This window comes from Gopherus evgoodei, chromosome 7 (genome assembly GCF_007399415.2).
Source record: "Gopherus evgoodei ecotype Sinaloan lineage chromosome 7, rGopEvg1_v1.p, whole genome shotgun sequence".
Lineage (NCBI taxonomy): Eukaryota > Metazoa > Chordata > Testudines > Testudinidae > Gopherus > Gopherus evgoodei.
Window position 1 is genome coordinate 20088804 of NC_044328.1, and position 25672 is coordinate 20114475.

Consider the following 25672-nt stretch of genomic DNA (forward strand, 5'->3'; position numbering starts at 1 on the left):
GAGACAGTCATCCACCAAGGGGCCAACGCACTAGCAGGACAGAAATATTAAACAGAGAGAGTAGAATAAATGGGAGTTCTCCACAATATCTCTAGCAGTAAAAGACTGAGCCAGACAAAATGCAAGTAGTTATTGTTTATGCTTTTACATTTTCTAAGGGAGCCACATCACTTCCTGCTGTTTAAGTTACAGGGCCCTTTTGAAAAGAGAATAAAATATTTACAGTGTTTTGGATGTTAGATGGTAACTTCTAGGTTAACTTCTAGGATTACCCCTTAAAAATTCAGTCCTGAACTAATGCTGTCAATGACACAAGTCCCCAATTGCTAATCAAATAATTATTTATAATTAACATTGAAATACAACTTTGATCCACATCTCCAAAAGCAAAAGGTTATTACACTAACTCATTTTTCCACAGAACATGAAATCTAAATCTTTACCAAGCTCCAGTTCTAGGTGCTAGTAGTAGTGGCTAGTTCTATTAATTTCTTTCCTTGTCTTTCTGACAGCTTCTGTGGATTACACAACACCAGAAAGAGAGCACTCCTTTTCATCCACCCCCGCACCAGAGAGCACCGGGGCAATATCCACTCCAGAATCACTGACTACACCTAGTGCAGGTAATGGACTTCTGAACAGACTCTGAGCATAATGTAAGAAAAATGCTGGAATAAGTTATATGGTTAAATACAAAGGGAGTACCACATGCCGTTCATTAATGCATTTAAAGACACTCATCTGTGACCAAAAATGCAAATTTTTTCTATTTATGAGATTTGCCTTGTTTTCTGTCCTACAAGGTTTGTTGATCACACAACTGGTGGATGGAATAGAGAGCTGTGAGGCAGTGTTGTGTGGCTGTTTACTTGAATGGAATGTGGGGAACAGTTTGTGATGATGCCTGGAATATGGCAGGGCTGTACAGGCCAAACGAGTCATACCAAGAGGCAAGAGGGCACTGAGCTGTAGGGGTTTCTGTATACAGAATTAGTTTCACCCACATTTGGGTGAAAGTGCTAAAAGGCTTCAGTAGGGGGATATGAACGAATGTCCCAGGAGGAAAGGAATGTAAAGTTCAATGTGTAGTTCTAGAATAAAAGCAGCCAAGAAGATATTTATTACAGCCTATTTGGTAAGTGTGTAGGGAACTACGTAAATGCCACTTAAGTGTGTGGAAAAAAGAAAAAAGTGTGTGGGGTTATGACATTCAGAAAGGGAAGTGTTCAGCTGGATATGGAAATAGGCATCTTCTCTCTGAAACGTTCTGGAAAATAACCATTCTTGCACTTACTATCACAGATGCCAAGGCAGAGTTGGATAGTATATGGCTAGCCGTACTGTTTATTACCTACATGGGTGTCTCTGCTGGTGGGGATATGATTGTCCATACTTCCTTCCATGCACAATTTTTCTTTTGCATTAATTGCTTTCTTTTAACTTTTCCATTTTGCTTCTTAAGAACCCAGTCCCGAACCAACAATGTCAATGACCAAAGCTCCCTAATGTCAATGCTATAGGACTTTATTATTAACTTTACAGTACAATTTTGAACCATATGTGCACAAGTGGAAGGCTATTGCGATAACTCATTTTCCCACAAAACTTGAAATCTTAATCTTTTAACCAACACCCCAGTTTTAAAAGCCATTACTAGTTCTTTCTCTTAATTTCTTTCCTCATCTTTGTGGATTACACAACACCAGAGAGAGAGACCTCCTTTTCATCCACCTCCTCACCAGAGGCAACTGGAGAAATATTAACCCCAGAATCACTGACTACACCTAATAAAGGTAGGGGACAATAAGAGTGTGAACATAATTTAGAAAAATGCTGGAATAAGTTATACAGATAAAAACAAAGGGAGGACCAGATGCCAATTATTCATGCTTTTGAAGAGGCTCTCATCTGGGACCAAAAATGTGAAATTTTTGTTTTTATGAGATTTGCCTTATTTTGTGTCCTACAAGGTTTGTTGCTCGTACAACTGATGGATGGAATAGAGAGCTGTGAGGCACTGTCATGTGGCTGTTTGCTTGAATGGAATGTGGGGAATAGTTTGTGATGATGCCTGGGATATGGCAGGGCTGTCAGGACAAACAAGCTGTACCAAGAGGCAAGAGAGTACTGGGCTATAGGAGTATCTCCTATACAGAATTAGTTACTGAGTTTAGAACAGGCAGCCAATTTAGGTGAAAGTTACTAAAGTGGATCTTTTATTTTTTTTCATGTATCTGGCCAGTTCATGCATCCAAAACAACAGGTATTTCTTAGTTGGGTTCAATATATTTATCAGAATCTTTCAATTCTCATTTGACAGTGGGGGGGCTGCTTCTTCAGCACTTAATCAAGCTGAAAAGGATTTATCCTTTAGCAGTCCCAGTAAAGACAAACTCTTCCTCATACAAATACTCCTGCCTGAGAAAATCGACTTAAGTCTGCTCACCTAAGTGAGTGCTGCTCAACATGAGTAAGGGTTTCAGAGGCGGATAACTGTTACATTGGCATTACACTGCTTGTGTTTATCAAATCAGTTGCAAATCCTCATCACTTTCCATATCTGTGTGGGGTTAGTAGTAATGTTGAAGCACTGTGTTAGTGCATTTTATTTGAAAATAATTCCATAAATAAATCAGAAAAAATCAGCCTTACAATCTTAATAATATCACAATATCCACCTACAATCAAGGAAGTCATGCTTTTAAAGAGGCTTAACCGTGACCAATAATGCAAACTTTAAGAAATAATATTATTTATAAGATTTACATAAAAATAAAAGATATCAAAATAGACCATTACTGCCCACACCAATTACATGCAACAGTTATACTTTGAAGAGTCTATTCATCCCAGCTTGCAAATCATTTCAGGCATCAATTCTCCAGGAAAAAGGAGTCACTCGCCTACATTTTCCTGGTATTCCAAATCATCAGGATATCAGGGCCTTTGTTAAAAGTGGGCAGGTAGTTTTGCATCTAATTGGGCATCCTGTTACCAAAACTTATGGAATTCTGAATCCGCACAACAAAACTATTTCTGAAAAACCTATTTATTTTCAGAATCTCTTCACTGAAAGATTTCATTAAATTTCATTTTGAACACGAGACACTCCCTCTCGTTCCAGTCCTCCCACCCTCATATCCAAGATGGAGGTTAACCAGCTACATGTGCAACAGTGAGACAGTAGGTCTCACTCAGCACCTCCTACTGTTTTAGGACCAACACATGTTACGTGTGCTGGTCCACAGAGCAGGAGTACCACCCTGTTACAAGGGGTTCTTTGTTGGAGGTGGAGAATTGGTAGGTAGAAAGAATATAATGTAGTGATATGTGAAGCCTTGGGGGAAAGCAAAAACAAGGTAAACTCTACTCAGAATGGAAACATGAAATCTAAATCTTTTAACAAACACCCTAGTCTATTCATTCCTTTCCTCAACTTTCTGACTGCAGATTACACAACACAAGAAACAGAGAACTCTTCTTCATCCACTTTCCTGCCAGGGACCATTGGGGCAATATCCAGCCCACAACCTCTGACTACCGCTAATGGAGGTAAGCGAAATTGGAGTGAACATAATCTAAGAAAAATGTTATAATAAGTTATACAGTTAAGTAAATAGGCAGGACCAGATGCCATTCAGTCAAGCTTCTAAAGTAGCTCAACTGTGACGAAAAATTCAAAAATTTAGAAATTATTCTCTCCATGTATAATTTTTACTTTTCTTTACATCACTTCTCTTTAATTGCTCTTTAATTAGTAACAGTTTATAGTACTGAGAATTCATTTTTTTTATTAACAAATACTGGCTACAGAACCCCTAGACAATCTGGTAAAACATTTACATAATTTCAATATCAAGAAATGTCTTTCTGGTAGATTTTCTTTTTTTTTTTTGGTGATAAATTAAACATGAGACTGTCATCCACCAAGGGTCCAATGCATTAGCAGGACAGAAATATTAAACAGCGAGAGTAGAATAAATGGGAGTTCTCGACAATATCTCTAGCAGTAAAAGACTCAGCCAGACAAAATGCAAGTAGTTATTGTTTATGCTTTTACATTTTCTAATGGAGCCACATCACTTTCTTCTGTTTAAGTTGCAGGGCCCTTTTGAAAAGAGAATAAAATATTTACAGTGTTTTGGATATTAGATGGTAACTTCTAGGTTAACTTCTAGAATTACCCCTTAAAAATTCAGTCCTGAACTAATGCTGTCAATGACACAAGTCCCCAATTGCAAATCAAATAATTATTTATAATTAACATTGAAATACAACTTTGATCCACATCTCCAAAAGCAAAAGGTTATTACACTAACTCATTTTTCCACAGAACATGAAATCTAAATCTTTACCAAGCTCCAGTTCTAGGTGCTAGTAATAGTGGCTAGTTCTATTAATTTCTTTCCTTGTCTTTCTGACAGCTTCTGTGGATTACACAACACCAGAAAGAGAGCACTCCTTTTCATCCACCCCCGCACCAGAGAGCACCGGGGCAATATCCACTCCAGAATCACTGACTACACCTAGTGCAGGTAATGGACTTCTGAACAGACTCTGAGCATAATGTAAGAAAAATGCTGAAATAAGTTATATGGTTAAATATAAAGGGAGGACCACATGCCGTTCATTAATGCTTTTAAAGAGGCTCATCTGTGACCAAAAATGCCAATTTTTTGTATTTATGAGATTTGCCTTGTTTTCTGTCCTACAAGGTTTGTTGATCACACAACTGGTGGATGGAATAGAGAGCTGTGAGGCAGTGTTGTGTGGCTGTTTACTTGTATGGAATGTGGGGAACAGTTTGTGATGATGCCTGGAATATGGCAGGGCTGTACAGGCCAAACGAGCTATACCAAGAGGCAAGAGGGCACAGGGCACTGGGCTCTGGGAGTTTCTGTACACAGAATTAGTTTCACCCACATTTGGGTGAAAGTGCTAAAAGGCTTCAGTAGGGGGATATGAACGAATGTCCCAGGAGGAAAGGAATGTAAAGTTCAATGTGTAGTTCTAGAATAAAAGCAGCCAAGAAGATATTTATTACAGCCTATTTGGTAAGTGTGTAAATGCCACTTAAGTGTGTGGAAAAAAGCAAATAATGATGGGTTATGACATTCAGAAAGGGAAGTGTTCAGCTGGATATGGAAATAGGCATCTTCTCTCTGAAACGTTCTGGAAAATAACCATTCTTGCACTTACTATCACAGATGCCAAGGCAGAGTTGGATAGTATATGGCTAGCCGTACTGTGTATTGCCTACATGGGTGTCTCTGCTGGTGGAGATATGATTGTCCATGCAGAATTTTTCTTTTGCATTAATTGCTTTCTTTTAACTTTTCCATTTTGCTTCTTAAGATCCCAGTCCCGAACCAACAATGTCAATGACCAAAGCTCCCTAATGTCAATGCTATAGGACTTTATTATTAACTTTACAGTACAATTTTGAACTATATGTGCACAAGTGGAAGGCTATTGCGATAACTCATTTTCCCACAAAACTTGAAATCTTAATCTTTTAACCAACACCTCAGTTTTAAAAGCCATTACTAGTTCTTTCTCTTAATTTCTTTCCTCATCTTTGTGGATTACACAACACCAGAAAGAGAGAACTCCTTTTCATCCACCACCTCACCAGAGAAAACTGGAGAAATATTAACCCCAGAATCACTGACTACACCTAATAAAGGTAGGGGACAATAAGAGTGTGAACATAATTTAGAAAAATGCTGGAATAAGTTATACAGATAAAAACAAAGGGAGGACCAGATGCCATTCATTCATGCTTTTGAAGAGGCTCTCATCTGGGACCAAAAATGTGAAATTTTTGTTTTTATGAGATTTGCCTTATTTTGTGTCCTATAAGGTTTGTGGCTCGTACAACTGATGGATGGAATAGAGAGCTGTGAGGCACTGTCATGTGGCTGTTTGCTTGAATGGAATGTGGGGAATAGTTTGTGATGATGCCTGGGATATGGCAGGGCTGTCAGGACAAACAAGTGTACCAAGAGGCAAGAGAGTACTGGGCTATAGGAGTATCTCCTATACAGAATTAGTTACTGAGTTTAGAACAGGCAGCCAATTTAGGTGAAAGTTACTAAAGTGGATCTTTTATTTTCTTTCATGTATCTGGCCAGTTCATGCATCCAAAACAACAGGTATTTCTTAGTTGGGTTCAATATATTTATCAGAATCTTTCAATTCTCATTTGACAGTGAGGGGCTGCTTCTTCAGCACTTAATCAAGCTGAAAAGGATTTATCCTTTAGCAGTCCCAGTAAAGACAAACTCTTCCTCATACAAATACTCCTGCCTGAGAAAATCGACTTAAGTCTGCTCACCTAAGTGAGTGCTGCTCAACATGAGTAAGGGTTTCAGAGGCGGATAACTGTTACATTGGCATTACACTGCTTGTGTTTATCAAATCAGTTGCAAATCCTCATCACTTTCCATATCTGTGTGGGGTTAGTAGTAATGTTGAAGCACTGTGTTAGTGCATTTTATTTGAAAATAATTCCATAAATAAATCAGAAAAAATCAGCCTTACAATCTTAATAATATCACAATATCCACCTACAATCAAGGAGTCATGCTTTTAAAGAGTCTTAACCGTGACCAATAATGCAAACTTTTAGAAATAATATTATTTATAAGATTTACATAAAAATAAAAGATATCAAAATAGACCATTACTGCCCACACCAATTACATGCAACAGTTATACTTTGAAGAGTCTATTCATCCCAGCTTGCAAATCATTTCAGGCATTAATTCTCCAGGAAAAAGGAGTCACTCGCCTACATTTTCCTGGTATTCCAAATCATCAGGATATCAGGGCCTTTGTTAAAAGTGGGCAGGTAGTTTTGCATCTAATTGGGCATCCTGTTACCAAAACTTATGGAATTCTGAATCCGCACAACAAAACTATTTCTGAAAAACCTATTTATTTTCAGAATCTCTTCACTGAAAGATTTCATTAAATTTCATTTTGAACACGAGACACTCCTTCTCGTTCCAGTCCTCCCACCCTCATATCCAGGATGGAGGTTAACCAGCTACATGTGCAACAGTGAGATAGCAGGTCTCACTCAGCACCTCCTACTGTTTTAGGACCAACACCATGTTACGTGTGCTTGTCCACAGAGCAGGAGTACCACCCTGTTACAAGGGGTTCTTTGTTGGAGGTGGAGAATTGGTAGGTAGAAAGAATATAATTTAGTGATATGTGAAGCCTTGGGGGAAAGCAAAAACAGGGTAAACTCTACTCAGAATGGAAACATGAAATCTAAATCTTTTAACCAACACCCTAGTCTATTCATTCCTTTCCTCAACTTTCTGACTGCAGATTACACAACACAAGAAACAGAGAACTCTTCCTCATCCACTTTCCTGCCAGGGACCACTGGGGCAATATCCAGCCCACAACCTCTGACTACCGCTAATGGAGGTAAGGGAAATTGGAGTGAACATAATCTAAGAAAAACGTTATAATAAGTTATACAGTTAAGTAAATAGGCAGGGCCAGATGCCATTCAGTCAAGCTTTCTAAAGTAGCTCAACTGTGACGAAAAATTCAAAAATTTAGAAATTATTCTCTCCATGTATAATTTTTACTTTTCTTTATATCACTTCTCTTTAATTGCTCTTTAATTAGTAACAGTTTATAGTACTGAGAATTCATTTTTTTTATTAACAAATACTGGCTACAGAACCCCTGGACAATCTCGTAAAACATTTACATAATTTCAATATCAAGAAATGTCTTTCTGGTAGATTTTTTTTTTTGTGGTAAATTAAACATGAGACAGTCATCCACCAAGGGGCCAACGCATTAGCAGGACAGAAATATTAAACAGAGAGAGTAGAATAAATGGGAGTTCTCCACAATATCTCTAGCAGTAAAAGACTCAGCCAGACAAAATGCAAGTAGTTATTGTTAATGCTTTTACATTTTCTAAGGGAGCCACATCACTTCCTGCTGTTTAAGTTACAGGGCCCTTTTGAAAAGAGAATAAAATATTTACAGTGTTTTGGATGTTAGATGGTAACTTCTAGGTTAACTTCTAGGATTACCCCTTAAAAATTCAGTCCTGAACTAATGCTGTCAATGACACAAGTCCCCAATTGCAAATCAAATAATAATTTATAATTAACATTGAAATACAACTTTGATCCACATCTCCAAAAGCAAAAGGTTATTACACTAACTCATTTTTCCACAGAACATGAAATCTAAATCTTTACCAAGCTCCAGTTCTAGGTGCTAGTAGTAGTGGCTAGTTCTATTAATTTCTTTCCTTGTCTTTCTGACAGCTTCTGTGGATTACACAACACCAGAAAGAGGGCACTCCTTTTCATCCACCCCCGCACCAGAGAGCACCGGGGCAATATCCACTCCAGAATCACTGACTACACCTAGTGAAGGTAATGGACTTCTGAACAGACTCTGAGCATAATGTATGAAAAATGCTGGAATAAGTTATATGGTTAAATACAAAGGGAGGACCACATGCCATCATTAATGCTTTTAAAGAGGCTCATCTGTGACCAAAAATGCAAATATTTTGTATTTATGAGATTTGCCTTATTTTGTGTCCTACAAGGTTTGTTGACCATACAACTGGTGGATGGAATAGAGAGCTGTGAGGCAGTGTTGTGTGGCTGTTTACCTGAATGGAATGCGGGGAACAGTTTGTGATGATGCCTGAAATATGGCAGGGCTGTACAGGCCAAACGAGCCATACCAAGAGGCAAGAGGGCACTGGGCTCTGGGAGTTTCTGTATACAGAATTAGTTTCAGCCACATTTCGGTGAAAGTGCTAAAAGGCTTCAGTAGGGGGATATGAACGAATGTCCCAGGAGGAAAGGAATGTAAAGTTCAATGTGTAGTTCTAGAATAAAAGCAGCCAAGAAGATATTTATTACAGCCTATTTGGTAAGTGTGTAGGGAACTACGTAAATGCCACTTAAGTGTGTGGAAAAAAGAAAATAATGATGGGTTATGACATTCAGAAAGGGAAGTGTTCAGCTGGATATGGAAATAGGCATCTTCTCTCTGAAACGTTCTGGAAAATAACCATTGTTGCACTTATTATCACAGATGCCAAGGCAGAGTTGGATAGTATATGGCTAGCCGTACTGTTTATTGCCTGCATGGGTGTCTCTGCTGGTGGAGATATGATTGTCCATACAGAATTTTTCTTTTGCATTAATTGCTTTCTTTTAACTTTTCCATTTTGCTTCTTAAGATCCCAGTCCCGAACCAACAATGTCAATGACCAAAGCTCCCTAATGTCAATGCTATAGGACTTTATTATTAACTTTACAGTACAATTTTGAACCATATGTGCACAAGTGGAAGGCTATTGCGATAACTCATTTTCCCACAAAACTTGAAATCTTAATCTTTTAACCAACACCCCAGTTTTAAAAGCCATTACTAGTTCTTTCTCTTAATTTCTTTCCTCATCTTTGTGGATTACACAACACCAGAAAGAGAGACCTCCTTTTCATCCACCTCCTCACCAGAGGCAACTGGAGAAATATTAGCCCCAGAATCACTGACTACACCTAATAAAGGTAGGGGACAATAAGAGTGTGAACATAAATTAGAAAAATGCTGGAATAAGTTATACAGATAAAAACAAAGGGAGGACCAGATGCCATTCATTCATGCTTTTGAAGAGGCTCTCATCTGGGACCAAAAATGTGAAATTTTTGTTTTTATGAGATTTGCCTTATTTTGTGTCCTACAAGGTTTGTGGCTCGTACAACTGATGGATGGAATAGAGAGCTGTGAGGCACTGTCATGTGGCTGTTTGCTTGAATGGAATGTGGGGAATAGTTTGTGATGATGCCTGGGATATGGCAGGGCTGTCAGGACAAACAAGCTGTACCAAGAGGCAAGAGAGTATTGGGCTATAGGAGTATCTCCTATACAGAATTAGTTACTGAATTTAGAACAGGCAGCCAATTTAGGTGAAAGTTACTAAAGTGGATCTTTTATTTTCTTTCATGTATCTGGCCAGTTCATGCATCCAAAACAACAGGTATTTCTTAGTTGGGTTCAATATATTTATCAGAATCTTTCAATTCTCATTTGACAGTGAGGGGCTGCTTCTTCAGCACTTAATCAAGCTGAAAAGGATTTATCCTTTAGCAGTCCCAGTAAAGACAAACTCTTCCTCATACAAATACTCCTGCCTGAGAAAATCGACTTAAGTCTGCTCACCTAAGTGAGTGCTGCTCAACATGAGTAAGGGTTTCAGAGGCGGATAACTGTTACATTGGCATTACACTGCTTGTGTTTATCAAATCAGTTGCAAATCCTCATCACTTTCCATATCTGTGTGGGGTTAGTAGTAATGTTGAAGCACTGTGTTAGTGCATTTTATTTGAAAATAATTCCATAAATAAATCAGAAAAAATCAGCCTTACAATCTTAATAATATCACAATATCCACCTACAATCAAGGAAGTCATGCTTTTAAAGAGGCTTAACCGTGACCAATAATGCAAACTTTAAGAAATAATATTATTTATAAGATTTACATAAAAATAAAAGATATCAAAATAGACCATTACTGCCCACACCAATTACATGCAACAGTTATACTTTGAAGAGTCTATTCATCCCAGCTTGCAAATCATTTCAGGCATCAATTCTCCAGGAAAAAGGAGTCACTCGCCTACATTTTCCTGGTATTCCAAATCATCAGGATATCAGGGCCTTTGTTAAAAGTGGGCAGGTAGTTTTGCATCTAATTGGGCATCCTGTTACCAAAACTTATGGAATTCTGAATCCGCACAACAAAACTATTTCTGAAAAACCTATTTATTTTCAGAATCTCTTCACTGAAAGATTTCATTAAATTTCATTTTGAACACGAGACACTCCTTCTCGTTCCAGTCCTCCCACCCTCATATCCAGGATGGAGGTTAACCAGCTACATGTGCAACAGTGAGACAGTAGGTCTCACTCAGCACCTCCTACTGTTTTAGGACCAACACATGTTACGTGTGCTTGTCCACAGAGCAGGAGTACCACCCTGTTACAAGGGGTTCTTTGTTGGAGGTGGAGAATTGGTAGGTAGAAAGAATATAATTTAGTGATATGTGAAGCCTTGGGGGAAAGCAAAAACAGGGTAAACTCTACTCAGAATGGAAACATGTAATCTAAATCTTTTAACCAACACCCTAGTCTATTCATTCCTTTCCTCAACTTTCTGACTGCAGATTACACAACACAAGAAACAGAGAACTCTTCCTCATCCACTTTCCTGCCAGCGACCACTGGGGCAATATCCAGCCCGCAACCTCTGACTACCGCTAATGGAGGTAAGCGAAATTGGAGTGAACATAATCTAAGAAAAATGTTATAATAAGTTATACAGTTAAGTAAATAGGCACTGCCAGATGCCATTCAGTCAAGCTTTCTAAAGTAGCTCAACTGTGACGAAAAATTCAAAAATTTAGAAATTATTCTCTCCATGTATAATTTTTACTTTTCTTTACATCACTTCTCTTTAATTGCTCTTTAATTAGTAACAGTTTATAGTACTGAGAATTCATTTTTTTATTAACAAATACTGGCTACAGAACCCCTGGACAATCTCGTAAAACATTTACATAATTTCAATATCAAGAAATGTCTTTCTGGTAGATTTTTTTTTTTGTGGTAAATTAAACCTGAGACAGTCATCCACCAAGGGGCCAACGCACTAGCAGGACAGAAATATTAAACAGAGAGAGTAGAATAAATGGGAGTTCTCCACAATATCTCTAGCAGTAAAAGACTGAGCCAGACAAAATGCAAGTAGTTATTGTTTATGCTTTTACATTTTCTAATGGAGCCACATCACTTCCTGCTGTTTAAGTTACAGGGCCCTTTTGAAAAGAGAATAAAATATTTACAGTGTTTTGGATTTTAAATGGTAACTTCTAGGTTAACTTCTAGGATTACCCCTTAAAAATTCAGTCCTGAACTAATGCTGTCAATGACACAAGTCCCCAATTGCAAATCAAATAATAATTTATAATTAACATTGAAATACAACTTTGATCCACATCTCTAAAAGCAAAAGGTTATTACACTAACTCATTTTTCCACAGAACATGAAATCTAAATCTTTACCAAGCTCCAGTTCTAGGTGCTAGTACTAGTGGCTAGTTCTATTAATTTCTTTCCTTGTCTTTCTGACAGCTTCTGTGGATTACACAACACCAGAAAGAGAGCACTCCTTTTCATCCACCCCCGCACCAGAGAGCACCGGGGCAATATCCACTCCAGAATCACTGACTACACCTAGTGCAGGTAATGGACTTCTGAACAGACTCTGAGCATAATGTAAGAAAAATGCTGAAATAAGTTATATGGTTAAATACAAAGGGAGGACCACATGCCGTTCATTAATGCTTTTAAAGAGGCTCATCTGTGACCAAAAATGCAAATTTTTGGTATTTACGAGATTTGCCTTATTTTGTGTCCTACAAGGTTTGTTGACCATACAACTGGTGGATGGAATAGAGAGCTGTGAGGCAGTGTTGTATGGCTGTTTACCTGAATGGAATGCGGGGAACAGTTTGTGATGATGCCTGAAATATGGCAGGGCTGTACAGGCCAAACGAGCCATACCAAGAGGCAAGAGGGCACTGGGCTCTGGGAGTTTCTGTATACAGAATTAGTTTCAGCCACATTTGGGTGAAAGTGCTAAAAGGCTTCAGTAGGGGGATATGAACGAATGTCCCAGGAGGAAAGGAATGTAAAGTTCAATGTGTAGTTCTAGAATAAAAGCAGCCAAGAGGATTTTTAATCACAGCCTATTTGGTAAGTGTATATGGAGCTACATAAATGCCACTTAAGTGTGTGGAAAAAAGGAAATAATGTGGGGTTATGATATCACCATTCAGAAAGGGAAGTGTTCAGCTGGATATGGCTCTTAATTTCTTTCCTTATCTTTCTGACAGCCACTGTGGATTACACAACACCAGAAAGAAAGAACTCCTTTTCATCTACCGCCGCACCAGAGGCAAATGGAGAAATATCAACCCCAGAATCACTGACTACACCTAATGAAGGTAGAGGACAATCAGAGTGTGAACATAATCTAAGAAAAATGCTGGAATAATTTATACAATTAAATAAATAGGTAGGACCAGGTGCCATTCAGTCATGCTTTCTAAACAGACTCAGCCATGACCAAAAATATTAAAATGAAGAAATGTTATTTGTAATAATATTTGCATGAAAAGTAAAAGACAGAATTAGGACTTCGTTACCCACAATATTTACATGCAACATTAATACTTTGAAGAATTTATTACTATATCCCTACAAGACAAATTATCAATTTTTGGGGGGCTTTTGGTAAGTACATATGATGTCACATCGAGATCTTGGGCATGGCAGCTTTAATATGTAGAAGAAAGGAAATAATGTGGAGTTATGACATCACCATTCAGAAAGGGAAGTTTTCCGCTGGATGTGGAGCTGGGCATCTTCTCTCCAAAATTTACAGGCAATTAGGTATTGTTGCACTCACTATCATAAATGCTTAGGTAAAGTTGACTATTGATATCACTACCAATGCTGTGTATTGCTCCATAAGTATCTCTGCTGGTGGAGATATGATTGTCCATGCTTTCTTCCATGCAGAATTTTTACTTTGCTTTAATTGCTTTCTTTTAACTACAAAAATCACTTACTTTTGCTCCTTAAGAACCCAGTCCTGAACCAACAATATTAATGACCAAAGCTCCCTAATTTCAATTCTATTGGACTTTATTATTAACTTTACAATACAATCTTGACCCACAAGCGGATGGCTATTGCGTTAACTCGTTTTCCACAAAAGATTAAATATAAATCTTCTAACCAACACCCCAGTTCTAAGAGCCATTGTTAGTTCTGTCTCTTAATTTCTTTCCTCATCTTTCTGACAGCCAATGTGGATTACACATCGGAAAGAGAGAACTCCTTTTCATCTACCACGGCACCAGAGACAACTGGAGAAATATCAACCCCAGAATCACTGACTACACCTAATGAAGGTAATGGACAATCAGAGTGTGATCATAATCTAAGAAAAATGCTGTAATAAGTCATACAGTTAAATAAAAATGGAGGACCAGATGCCATTCATTCTTGCTTTTAAAGAGGCTCTCATCTGCGACCAAAAATGTGAAATTTTTGTATTTATAAGATTTGCCTTATTTCATGTCCTACAAGGTTTGTTGCTTGCACAACTGATGGATGGAATAGAGAGCTGTGAGGCAGCGTCATATGGCTGTTTGCTTGAATGGAATGTTGGGAACAGTTTGTGATGATGCCTGGGATCTGGCAGGGCTGTACAGGCCAAACAAGCCGTACCAAGAGGCAAGAGGGTACTGGGCTATAGGAATATGTGTATACAGAATTAGTTACTGAGTTTAGAACAGGCAGCCAATTTGGGTGTAAGTGCTAAAAGGCTTCAGTAGGGGGATATGAAGGAATGTCCCAGGAGGAAAGGAATGTAAAATTCAATGTGTAGTTCTAGAATAAAAGCAGCCAAGAGCATATTTAATCACAGATTATTCGGTAAGTGTGTAGGGAGCCACATAATGGCCACTTTACTGTGTAGAAAAAAGAAAATAATGTTGGGTTATGACATCAACAAGAAAAATGCTTGAAAAGTTATACAGTTAAATAAATAGGCAAGACCAGATGACATTCAGTCATGCTTTCTAAAGAGGCTCATCTGCAACCAAAAATTAAAAAAAATTTATTATTTGTAAGATTTACATGAAAAATAAAAGACATAGAATTAGGACATTACTGTCCACAGAAATTACATGCAACAATTATACTTTGAAGAATTTATTAATATATCCCTGGAAGCCAGCTTATTGAATAGTTTCAGGCATTTGGTAAGTACATATGGAGCCACCTAATGATCTTTGGCATGGCTTCTTTAATGTGCAGAAGAAAGAAAATAGCATTCAACATTCAATAGCATCAACATTCGGAAAGGGAAGTGTTCAGCTGGATATGGAAATAGATATCTTTTCTCTGTAAGTTACTGAAAAGAACCATTTTTGTGCTTACTATCACAGCCATGGAGGCAAAGTTGGATATTGATATGGCTAGCCATGCTTAGTAATTGCCTACATGGGTATCTCTGCTAGTAGAGGTATGATTGTCCATGCTTCCCTCTATGTAGAATTTTTACTTTGTTTTAAATAATTTGCTTCAATTTTTCTATAATTAGTGTCTGTGTACAGTAATGAATTTTAATGTGTTTTTTTTCCGACATCCACATTAACAGATACTAGATACTTGCCCTCTGCTGGTAACACATTGAAGGATTATTGGCATGTATTTTACAATATCCAGAAATGTCTTTGTGGTGAAGTTTTGTCCAGCCTAGTTTCTTAAATTCCCCCAAACAATAAGGTTTCTGCCAATTCCTGTAGGACTCCAGTATCTCTAGTAGTAAGAGCCACAGCCAGATGTAATTTGGGTGCTTACTGTTTATTCATTCCCACGGATATCAATCCAAGTACTTCATATTGCCACAGCATTCAGTTATTTCACTTACAAGCTCCTTGTGAACAGGTTGTAAAAATCATGCCAAATGGTGGTGATTTGTGACGATATGTGGCGAGGCCACTTAGCTTAAAAGTACAAAGCACACTTCCACTTTTGCTCCTTAAGAACCCAGTCCTGAACTAATGATGTCAATGAGAAAATCCCCCAGTTTATTGTAAAAACAATTTATTATTGCTTTAAAAATACAATTTTGACCCACCTTTCCACAAGCAAAAGGCTACTTTGCTAACTGATTTTTCCACAAAAGATGAAATCTAAATCTTTTAACCAACTCCTCAGTTTTAAGGGCTATTACTTGTTCTTGCTATTCATTTATTTTTCTCATCTTTCTGACAGCCTCTGATGATTACACAACACTGGAATCAGATTATTCCTTTTCATCCACTTTCACAGCAGAGAGCACTGGGGCAATATCTACCCCAGAACCACTGACTACAGCTAATGAAGGTAGGGGACAATCAGAGTGTGAACATAATCTAAGAAAAATGCTGGAGTAAGTTACACAGTCAAATAAAAAGGGAGGACCATGTGCCATTCATTCTTGCTTTTAAAGAGGCTCTCATCTGCGACCAAAAATGTGAAATTTTTGTATTTATGAGATTTGCCTTATTTTGTGTCCTACAAGGCCCACTGCTCAGTGAGGAGGGAGACACAGTAACAGGAAACTTTGAAATGGCAGAGATGCTCAATGACTTCTTTGTTTCAGTCTTCACCGAGAAGTCTGAAGTAATGCCTAACATAGTGAATGCTAATGAGAAAGGGTAGGTTTAGAAGATAAAGTAAAAAAAGAACAAGTTAAAAATCGCTTAGCAAAGTTAGCTGCCTGCAAGTCACCAGTGCCTGATAAAATGCATCAAGGAGCTAATAGAGGAGATATCTGAGCCTCTAGCTATTATCTTTGGAAAATCATGGGAGACAGGAGAGATTCCAGAAGACTGGAAAAGGGCAAATATAGTGCCCATCTATAAAAAGGAAATAAAAACAACCCAGGAAACTACAGACCAGTTAGTTTAACGTCTGTGCCAGGGGAGATAATGGAGCAAGTAATTAAGGAAATCATCTGCAAACACTTGGAAGGTGGTAAGGTGGTAGGGAATAGCCAGCATGGATGTGTAAAGAACAAATCATAGAATCATAGAATATCAGGGTTGGAAGGGACCTCAGGAGGTCATCTAGTCTACCTCCCTACTCAGAGCAGGACCAATTGCCAACTAAATCATCCCAGCCAAGGCTTTGTCAAGCCTGACCTTAAAAACCTCTAAGGAAGAAGATTCCACCACCTCCCTAGGTAACCCATTCCAGTACTTCACCACCCTCCTAGTGAAAAAGTTTTTCCTAATATCCAACCTAACAAAGCTAGACTATACCCAATTTTTTTTATTATTTTTCACTACAGATCCCTAAATGGCCCCCTCAAGCATTGAACTCATAACCCTAGGTTTAGCAAGTTGATGCTCAAACCACTTAACTATCCCTCCATCTCAAACAAACAAACCTGATATCTTTCTTTGATAGGATAACAAGTCATGTGGCTAAGGAGAAGTGGTGGATGTGGTATATCTAGACTTTAATAAGGCATTTGGTACAGTCTTGCATGATATTCTTATCAATAAACTAGGCAAATACAACTTAGATGGGGCTACTATAAGGTGGGTGCATAACTGGCTGGATAACCGTACTCAGAGAGTAGTTATTAATGGTTCCCAATCCTGCTGGAAAGGTATAACAAGTGTGATTCCGCAGGCGTCTGTTTTGGGACCGGCTCTGTTCAATATCTTTATCAACGACTTAGATATTGGCATAGAAAGTACGCTTATTAAGTTCGCAGATGATACCAAACTGGGAGGGATTGCAACTGCTTTGGAGGATAGGGTCATAATTCAAAATGATCTGGACAAATTGGAGAAATGGTTTGAGGTAAACAGGATGAAGTTTAATAAAGACAAATGCAAAGTGCTCCACTTAGGAAGGAACAATCAGTTTCACACATACAGAATGGGAAGAGACTGTCTAGGAAGGACTATGGCAGAAAGGGATCCAAGGGTTATAGTGGACCACAAGTTAAATAAGAGTCAACAGTGTGATGCTGTTGCAAAAAAAGGAAACATGATTCTGGGATGCATTAACAGGTGTGTTGTGAGCAAGACAGGAGAAGTCATTCTTCTGCTCTACTCTGTGCTGGTTAGGCCTCCACTGGACTATTGTGTCCAGTTCTGGGCACCGCATTTCAAGGAAGATGTGGAGAAACTGGCGAGGATCCAGAGAAAAGCAACAAGAATGATTAAAGGTTTTGAGAACATGACCTATGAAGGAAGGCTGAAAGAATAGCGTTTGTTTAGTTTGGAAAAGAGAAAACTGAGAGGGGACATGATAGCAGTTTTCAGGTATCTAAAAGGGTGTCATAAGGAGGAGGGAGAAAATTTGTTCACCTTATTCTCTAAGGATAGAACAAGCAACAATGGGCTTAAACTGCAACAAGGGAGGATTAGGTTGGACATTAGGAAAAAGTTCATAACGGTCAGGGTAGTTAAACACTGGAATAAATTGCCTAGGGAGGTTGTGGAATCTCCATCTCTGGAGATATTTAAGAGTAGGTTAGATAAATGTTTATCTGGGATGGTCTATGCATACCTGTATTCTCATGGATTTAGCAGATATCTTCAGAAGCTAATGCAGTATTTCTTAATCTGTCTTTCTTTTCTGTTTGTTCAGTAGCAAATTATTCTGGGAACAGCTATATTTCAGATTTTTCTAACTCATTGTCTAGTTCTACTGCAAATAATGGTGAGAACACACCTGTGTATGTCCCTGTGTATGGTGTCCATGGCACCTTCCCTACCAGATTTAATAATTTTATCTTGAAATGAATTTCTGTACCTATCCTTTTCATTTATCAATTAATTGCTGTGCCCATCAAGGGTACTCAGCATTTCATTGTTTTTCATGCATCATATTTTATCTGGATAACTACTATGGCTTACAAATAAGCCAGCAAAAGATGGAATGCATGTGATGTTTCATTGAGGGACAAACAGAAGCCATTACAACTAAACAGAATAGAGTTGAAGTCCATGCAATGGTTTAAATGCCCTGGGTCACTGTTGAGCTATGATGGAAATATGGATGTGGATGTTAGGAGCTACATGAAGAGCAGTTGGTGTAAATAAAGGAAGTTGACAGGAATTTTCTGAGATAAGAATATGCCAAGTAAACTGTAAAGTGTATAAGAGTATGTGACTAGGCCAGCCAGGAGATATGGGTGGGAATGCTGGCTGGTGAGGAGGAGAGAACAACAAGTGCTTAACACTGCCAAAATGATAATGTTCCAGTGGATACTGGGTAAGATGAGAGCTGATAGACCAGGGGTCGGCAACCTATGTCCCAGCAGGCAGCAGCATTGCCATTAAAAATCCTGCCCAGCCCGGTCCACTCTTCTCCGCCTTCCACCTCTCCCACCCCATCCCACGGGGGCAGAAGCTTGGTCCTGCTGGCTCCCCTGCCTCTTGCTTCAGTGTGCTGGGTTCCTGACCCTCCTCCTCCTTTCTATCCCTGCCTCCCTGCCAGCTGGTCAGCTGATGGCCCTTGTGAGGGAGGGGGTCGGGAGGGAGCAGAGAAAAACCAGGGGCAAGACCTTGGGGAAGGGTGTGTGTGGAATAGGTGCATATCCCCTCCAGCCCCCTGGCCTGACCCCTGTCATACACACCCAGCCCTCTGCCCTGAGCCCCACACATCACCCAGGTCCCTGCCCTGAGCCCTGTGCCCCGCACACACCCCAGGCCCCTGCCTTGAATCCTTTACCCCCTCATACACACTCAGCCCTCTGCTTGACTCCTTCACCCCCCCACAACCCTAGACCTGACTCTGACAACCCCACACATACCCCGCCAACCCCCTTCCCTAACACCTGCACCCCCCTCACATGGCCCCAGCCCTCTGACCTGACTCTTGCACCTCCCTACATACCCGGCCCCCGCCACATCCCATGCATTCCCCACATCCTGACTCTTGCACCCCCCCACCGCACCTCCCCACCCTGAGCACCAAACGGGAGCTCCTGCACACACACACACACATTCCCACCTGCACCCCTCGCACCAAATGGGAGCTGCCCAGGTAAGTGCCCCCACACCCAAACCTCCTGCCCCAACCCTGAGCCCCCTCCCTCATTCTAGCTCCTGGCCAGACCCTTCACCCCCAGCCCTGTGCTCAGTGCACTCCCACCCTCAGCTCAATACAGAGAGAGGAAAAGAATGGGCCAGAACCAGGGAGAAGATAGGTACTCACTGTATATGGGCACGGCCAGGACCCCAGACCGGCACTTGGCTGAGCGGGTCCGGCAGCTGGAATCCCGGCTGGCAGGAGCCGGCGGATGGAACCCCTGAGCAGCAGTGGGCTGAGCCACTCATCCCACTGCTAGTCTGGGGTCTCAGCTGCCAGCCCCGCTCAGCCCGCTGTGGGTCTGGGGTTCTGGCTGCTGGACCCTTGCCAGCCGGGGTCCCGGTTGCAGGCCCCGCTTAGCCCACGGCTGGCCTAGGTGAACAGAACCCCGGACCAGCAGCAGGCTGAGCAGGCCAGCGGCATAAGATCAACCTTTCAATTTATACCCATTTGAGTCAGGGGTGGGGTGGGGGGGGAGAGTGGTTGGCACAGAGAGGGGATACCTTCAGAATCAGTGCATCTCTCAGTTGAACTGTTGGTGTCCTGTCCCCCTGAGCAGGCTCCTGATGTATCAGTGTTGTAAGGCATTTACATCATGGCACACATGATGTTTTCCACCACCAGGGAATAACTATGGCCCCAAATGTTATTGGGGAACCATAATCAAATTGTATAAAGACCACCCAAGCCATTGTAATTAATTAATTAATCTAAGACATTATTTGGACTAGCCCTGTAGCCCACCATTCTTTCTTGCTTCAGCTAAGAAGCATGTATCTAGACGAGTGCTTCTCAAACTTGGGCCGCTGCTTGTTCAGGGTAAGCCCCTGGTGGGCCGGGCTGGTTTGTTTATCTGCCAGGTTTGGCCAATTGCGGCTATCACTGGCCGCGGTTCACCGCTCCAGGCCAATGGGGGTGGCGGAAAGTGGAGGCCAGTACATCTCTCAGCCCACACCGCTTCCCGATGCCCCCATTGGCCTGGAGCAGCGAACTGCAGCAAGTGGGAGCTGTAATTGGCTGAACCTGCGGACCCAGCAGGTAAACAAACTGGCCCGGCCTGCCAGGGCCTTTCCCTGAACAAGCAGCGGCCCAAATCTGAGAACCACTCATGTAGATTACAGTTTCTAATGACTATTACTAAACTGTATCTTCTTTTTCTCTCATCTTTGTCAGTCTCTGATCATTATATGGCATCAGGAGCAATGGGTATTTATTAATTCATTTTATTCTAGTTATTTGTTTGCTCCATGTATTTCCTTTCAAATACTACTAGTGTCCTCAAAGCTGGCTCCACTGACCTACTGTTTGAAAGTCCCAGCTGATAAAAATAAATAGTGTAATATGTTCAGGTACTTCAGCGGGCTTTGTCTCAGACTCTGGGTTGGGTTTCCCTAAGATGTATATCACTGCAGTGTTTGTTTATTTTTTTAACTAATAAGTATTTCCAAGTTCAGTGCACCAGCTGGATTACACAACCCACAAAATGCTTAGATAATGTGCGGGGAGACATTGCCAAATGGGATCCATGTTTTAAAAAGGCACCTTGGTTGCAAAATAAGTATTTGAGAATGCAATTACCTGTCCATGCAGATATACACAAAGAGCTTAATCTTCTTCCCATTTAAGCTAATAGTAATTCCCCTTTTCAATTTCAAGCTGGATTTTTTTTCATTAGATTAGTCTTTGAAACTGATGGTAAATGGCAGCTCTATTCATCAGAACATTTTCTATTAATATTTTAAAAATCCTTTTTAATTTTATGGCTTACTCTGTATGTTAACTGATTACGCTATAATCAGGTTGTCATAAACAGATAGCTAAGGGTTAATGTCTCTTTCACCTGAAGCACCTGACCAGAGGACCAATCAGGAAACCGGATTTTTTCAACTTTGGGTGGAGGGAATTTTGTGTCTGAGGTCTTTGTTTTCTGCCTGCCTGCTTTCTCTGAGCTTTGGAGAAGTAGTTCTGTTTTCTAATCTTCTGTTTCTAAGTGTAAGGACAAAGAGATCAGATAGTAAGTTATATGGTTTCTTTTCTTTGGTATTTGCATGAATATAAGTGCTGGAGTGCTTTGATTTGTATTCTTTTTGAATAAGGCTGTTTATTCAATATTCTTTTAAGCAATTAACCCTGTATTCGTCACCTTAATACAGAGAGACCATTTGTATGTATTTTTTCTTTCTTTTTTATATAAAGCTTTCTTTTAAGACCTGTTGAAGTTTTTCTTTACTTCAGGGAAATTGAGTCTGTACTCACCAGGGAATTGGTGGGAGGAAGAAATCAGGGGAGATCTGTGTGTGTTGAATTGGCTAGCCTGATTTTGCATTCCCTCTGGGTGAAGAGGAAAGTACTTTTTGTTCCAGGACTGGGAACAGAGAGGGGAAGTCACTCTGTTTGGATTCACAGAGCTTGTGTCTGTGTATCTCTCCAGGAGCACCTGGAGGGGGGAAGGGAAAAAGGATTATTTCCCTTTGTTGTGAGACTCAAGGGATTTGGGTCTTGGGGTCCCCAGGGAAGGTTTTTCAGGGGGACCAGAGTGCCCCAAAACACTCTAATTTTTTGGGTGGTGGCAGCAAGTACCAGGTCCAAGCTGGTAGCTAAGCTTGGAGGTTTTCATGCTAACCCCCATATTTTGGACGCTAAGATCCAAATCTGGGACTAAGGTTATGACACAGGTAATGCATGAAGCTTTGTGAACTATTCTTAATTTTTGCCTTTTGTTATCTTCTTGCATAACTCCTCCTGATAGTACTGTTGCACCGAAGATCATAGAATCATAGATTATTAGGGTTGGAAGGGACCTCAAGAGATCATCTAGTCCAACCCCCTGCTTAAAGCAGGACCAATCCCCAAATCCCTAAGTGGCCCCCTCAAGGATTGAACTCACAACCCTGGGTTTAGCAGGCCAATGCTCAAACCACTGAACTATCCCCTCCCCCCCAGATGCCTGGTAATATTTTCTTATCCTTCTTTTACTACTTTACTGTAAGCTTGGATAAGAGAAACTAGTTGGGAAAGCCTGAGTAGGCCATTTTATTTGGTGTCTATTGCACCTGTTAGGCATATTTGGGCCCTCATGGCTTTCTCTGATGATCACTGTCTTGGAGGCTGTTGGAGCCCATAAGCGATGAGTGTCTTTCTAGTGTGACCCAGTAATACAGTTTTAAAATTCCAAATATTCCGTGTTCCCAGTACTCACTGTGGTGCACAGCCCCAGATAACGCAGACTTTAAATGTTGCAGTGTCAGAGACCAACAGTAAGGTGGCAGATGTGATGAGCTCCAACAGAAAAGAATCTTCATTGTTAGGGAGCTTCAGAGAAACTTCGTCATGGAGGATGGCCAAGGACTGGGAAGGGGGTCAGAAAGCCTCCAGAAACAAATCAAGAAAGGGAGGAAAGTAGGAGAAAAGAGGAAAGTTTTGAGATCCATCAGAGAAAGAAATATGGTGGACATCTGAAGACAATGGTGAAGCCAAAGAGGGGTGCAGATTGTCCCATTAAACTGAATTACTACATGTTTTAAGCAATGACTCAAGTTCTACAAATTTTGGTAACAGCATGTTGCTCTAGTAGAAGAAGCTGTGTTTGGTAGTATGCATGGAGAGAAAGAGCCAGTCTGCACTTGTATACTTTATCGTTAAGCTAAGTCTGCATTTTTAGAGTGGTCTTCATATGGATGGATAGGCCTGTTAATTGAACCCCTGTTCACTGCACCTCGCTGGAGCGAGTGTCTGGGCCAAGGATCATAAAAAGCAGATCACTGGGTTATGGCTGTAGCCTAACTCTGAGCTCACCCTGTTAGGCAGCATAAATAACTATGGAATCGAACTAACTTATGTAACCTCAGTATTAATTCCATAAGAGAGCTAGGCAGGGGAAGTGAATTTTCAGTGGTGTCAATCTTCACAATAAAGAAATGGCAAATTCATTTTTTCTCCACCCAGCTGTTATTTCCAGGATAGTTAATATTTCATGAGGCCAATTGCTTGCTAGTAATGTGAACATAATATACAGCAGCATTTTAATAACTACTGGATTTGTATACATGCTTCAATGTTGTTTACTGATATTCAAATTTTCCATCTAGTGGCACTTACATGTCTGCCAGAATACATGCGTGCAGTCATTAGAAGAGCCTACATCAGGTTAAAAGGCTATTTTTCATGGAATTTTCGCTTGAATGACCCAACTTGTAGGCCTATGGTTACAAAATCCGATGTTATATTCCATATACCTTATGATGGCTGTGGTACAAAAAGTGAGGTAAGAGTTTACATCTGAAAATACTGTATATCAAAATAACTTGTTAAAATTACTTATTAATGAAAAGTTTTCAGAGTAACTCTGTGCTTTTAAGATTCCTAAAAGATTCCCAATGGGAAGAAAACACTGTAAAATGTATATCACCATCTAGTTTTGTGAGTGCCAACACTTGGGGGAATGAGCTGGGGACCTTTAGAACTGAAAGAATGAGCAGTTACAATTGGAGCTAAAGTGCCAAAGTTCCTTAGCCAGCCTTGTAATAGACTCATGTCATCTATAAATTGGGCACAGAAGGGCACCTCTAAAACACCTACACAGTAATAGGTTTATTGGTAATCATAACTCAATGGAAAAGTTCAAGGGTCCAGTCCTGGTCCGGATGAAATTTGTGGCAAAATTATTGAGTTCAGGGGAAGCACAATCAGACTTTCTTTCCCCACATTTTTGCTTCAGGATTTGTTGGGTTCTGGATGGTTTAAGGATTTGGGTAGGGTGCTGGCTGCTTATTTTGGACAATTAGAGAGACAAGGTGGATGAGGTAATATCTTTTATCTGACCAATTTCTGTTGGTGAGAGAGAAAAGCTTTGGAGCCAAACAGAGCTCTTCACTGAAGTTTGTCCAATAAAAGATATTACCTCACCCACCTTGTCTCTCTAAAATCCTGAGACCAAGACGTCTATAACTACACTGCATATTTTGGACAATGTATTTTCCTTTGTTCTGTGGAAGCAGTATGTGTCTTGTTCTATAATGCACTTGGGCCTTGAGACTTTAGAAATCCTGTTTTCTTGAGTTAAAAGAGAAAGAGGTGCATAGCCTTGTGCTGGCTCTCTGCACAGGGCTGAATTTCTCCCACTGCATTAATTAGCAAAGAAAATCATAAGGTTCACCAAAGACCCCAAAGGTTCAATACACAGAGTATCATCTTATGTGCAGCACCATGCAACTGCTGGAAGAGTACAATAGGGTATATAAGAATTCTAGGCACAATGGCTGCCACAGTTCATCAAGAAAATTGTGATCCCATTACAACATACATATAGATACCGTGGCTGGCCTATCTTTTGTTAGGTTGTCTGTGAGCTCACACCACTGAGGACCCATATAGCTACTTCCCTATCTACCTCCCTATACTGACGCCAGGTTCAAACCAGCAGACATTAATCATGCAAGATTCCCATTGAGATCATTTGGAGTCCTGTATGTGTAAGATCTGTTGCATCAGGTATCCCACCGCCATCTTTATGTCCAATTAACACAATAGTGGCTTCACACAATGTTGAAGAAAATGAAAACTAAATTATGACCAAAACACAGCAACAGATTAAAACCTCCCACCTTTCTTAGACCTAGAAAGGAAACAAGACCAATAGAAGTTACAGATGAGTAATGCATATTAGATCATTCAGTCCATCTCTCTGCCTGGGCACACTTGTCTCCTACAGTACTTTTTTCCAGTGTTTTGCCCAGTCTGGTTTAAATATTCCACACAACGGGTCTTCCTTCACAAGCCTCAAGAGGCATACCCTAATACCTTTTACCATCAAGACATTTTTTATTGATATTCAGACTAAATTTTCTCTCTGTTCATTTCATGCAAGACCAATGATCTAGCACAGGGGTTCTCAAACTTCACTGCACCGCGGCCCCCTTCTGACAACAAAATT

General features: G+C 40.1%; 1 protein-coding gene across 3 annotated transcripts in view; it reads left to right on the forward strand.

Annotated features, from left to right (window-relative positions):
- The window catches only part of LOC115654944 (deleted in malignant brain tumors 1 protein-like), a 51254-nt gene that overhangs the window by 23036 nt on the left and 2546 nt on the right, over nucleotides 1-25672 (forward strand). For all 3 annotated transcript variants that reach the window (XM_030569869.1, XM_030569871.1, XM_030569872.1), the window contains 8 exons: nucleotides 5600-5686; nucleotides 6135-6155; nucleotides 7342-7443; nucleotides 12199-12309; nucleotides 12963-13073; nucleotides 13938-14045; nucleotides 15919-16029; nucleotides 23829-24004. In XM_030569869.1, the coding sequence (XP_030425729.1) occupies nucleotides 5600-5686; nucleotides 6135-6155; nucleotides 7342-7443; nucleotides 12199-12309; nucleotides 12963-13073; nucleotides 13938-14045; nucleotides 15919-16029; nucleotides 23829-24004 (827 nt within the window). The remainder of the gene's footprint in view (nucleotides 1-5599; nucleotides 5687-6134; nucleotides 6156-7341; nucleotides 7444-12198; nucleotides 12310-12962; nucleotides 13074-13937; nucleotides 14046-15918; nucleotides 16030-23828; nucleotides 24005-25672) is intronic.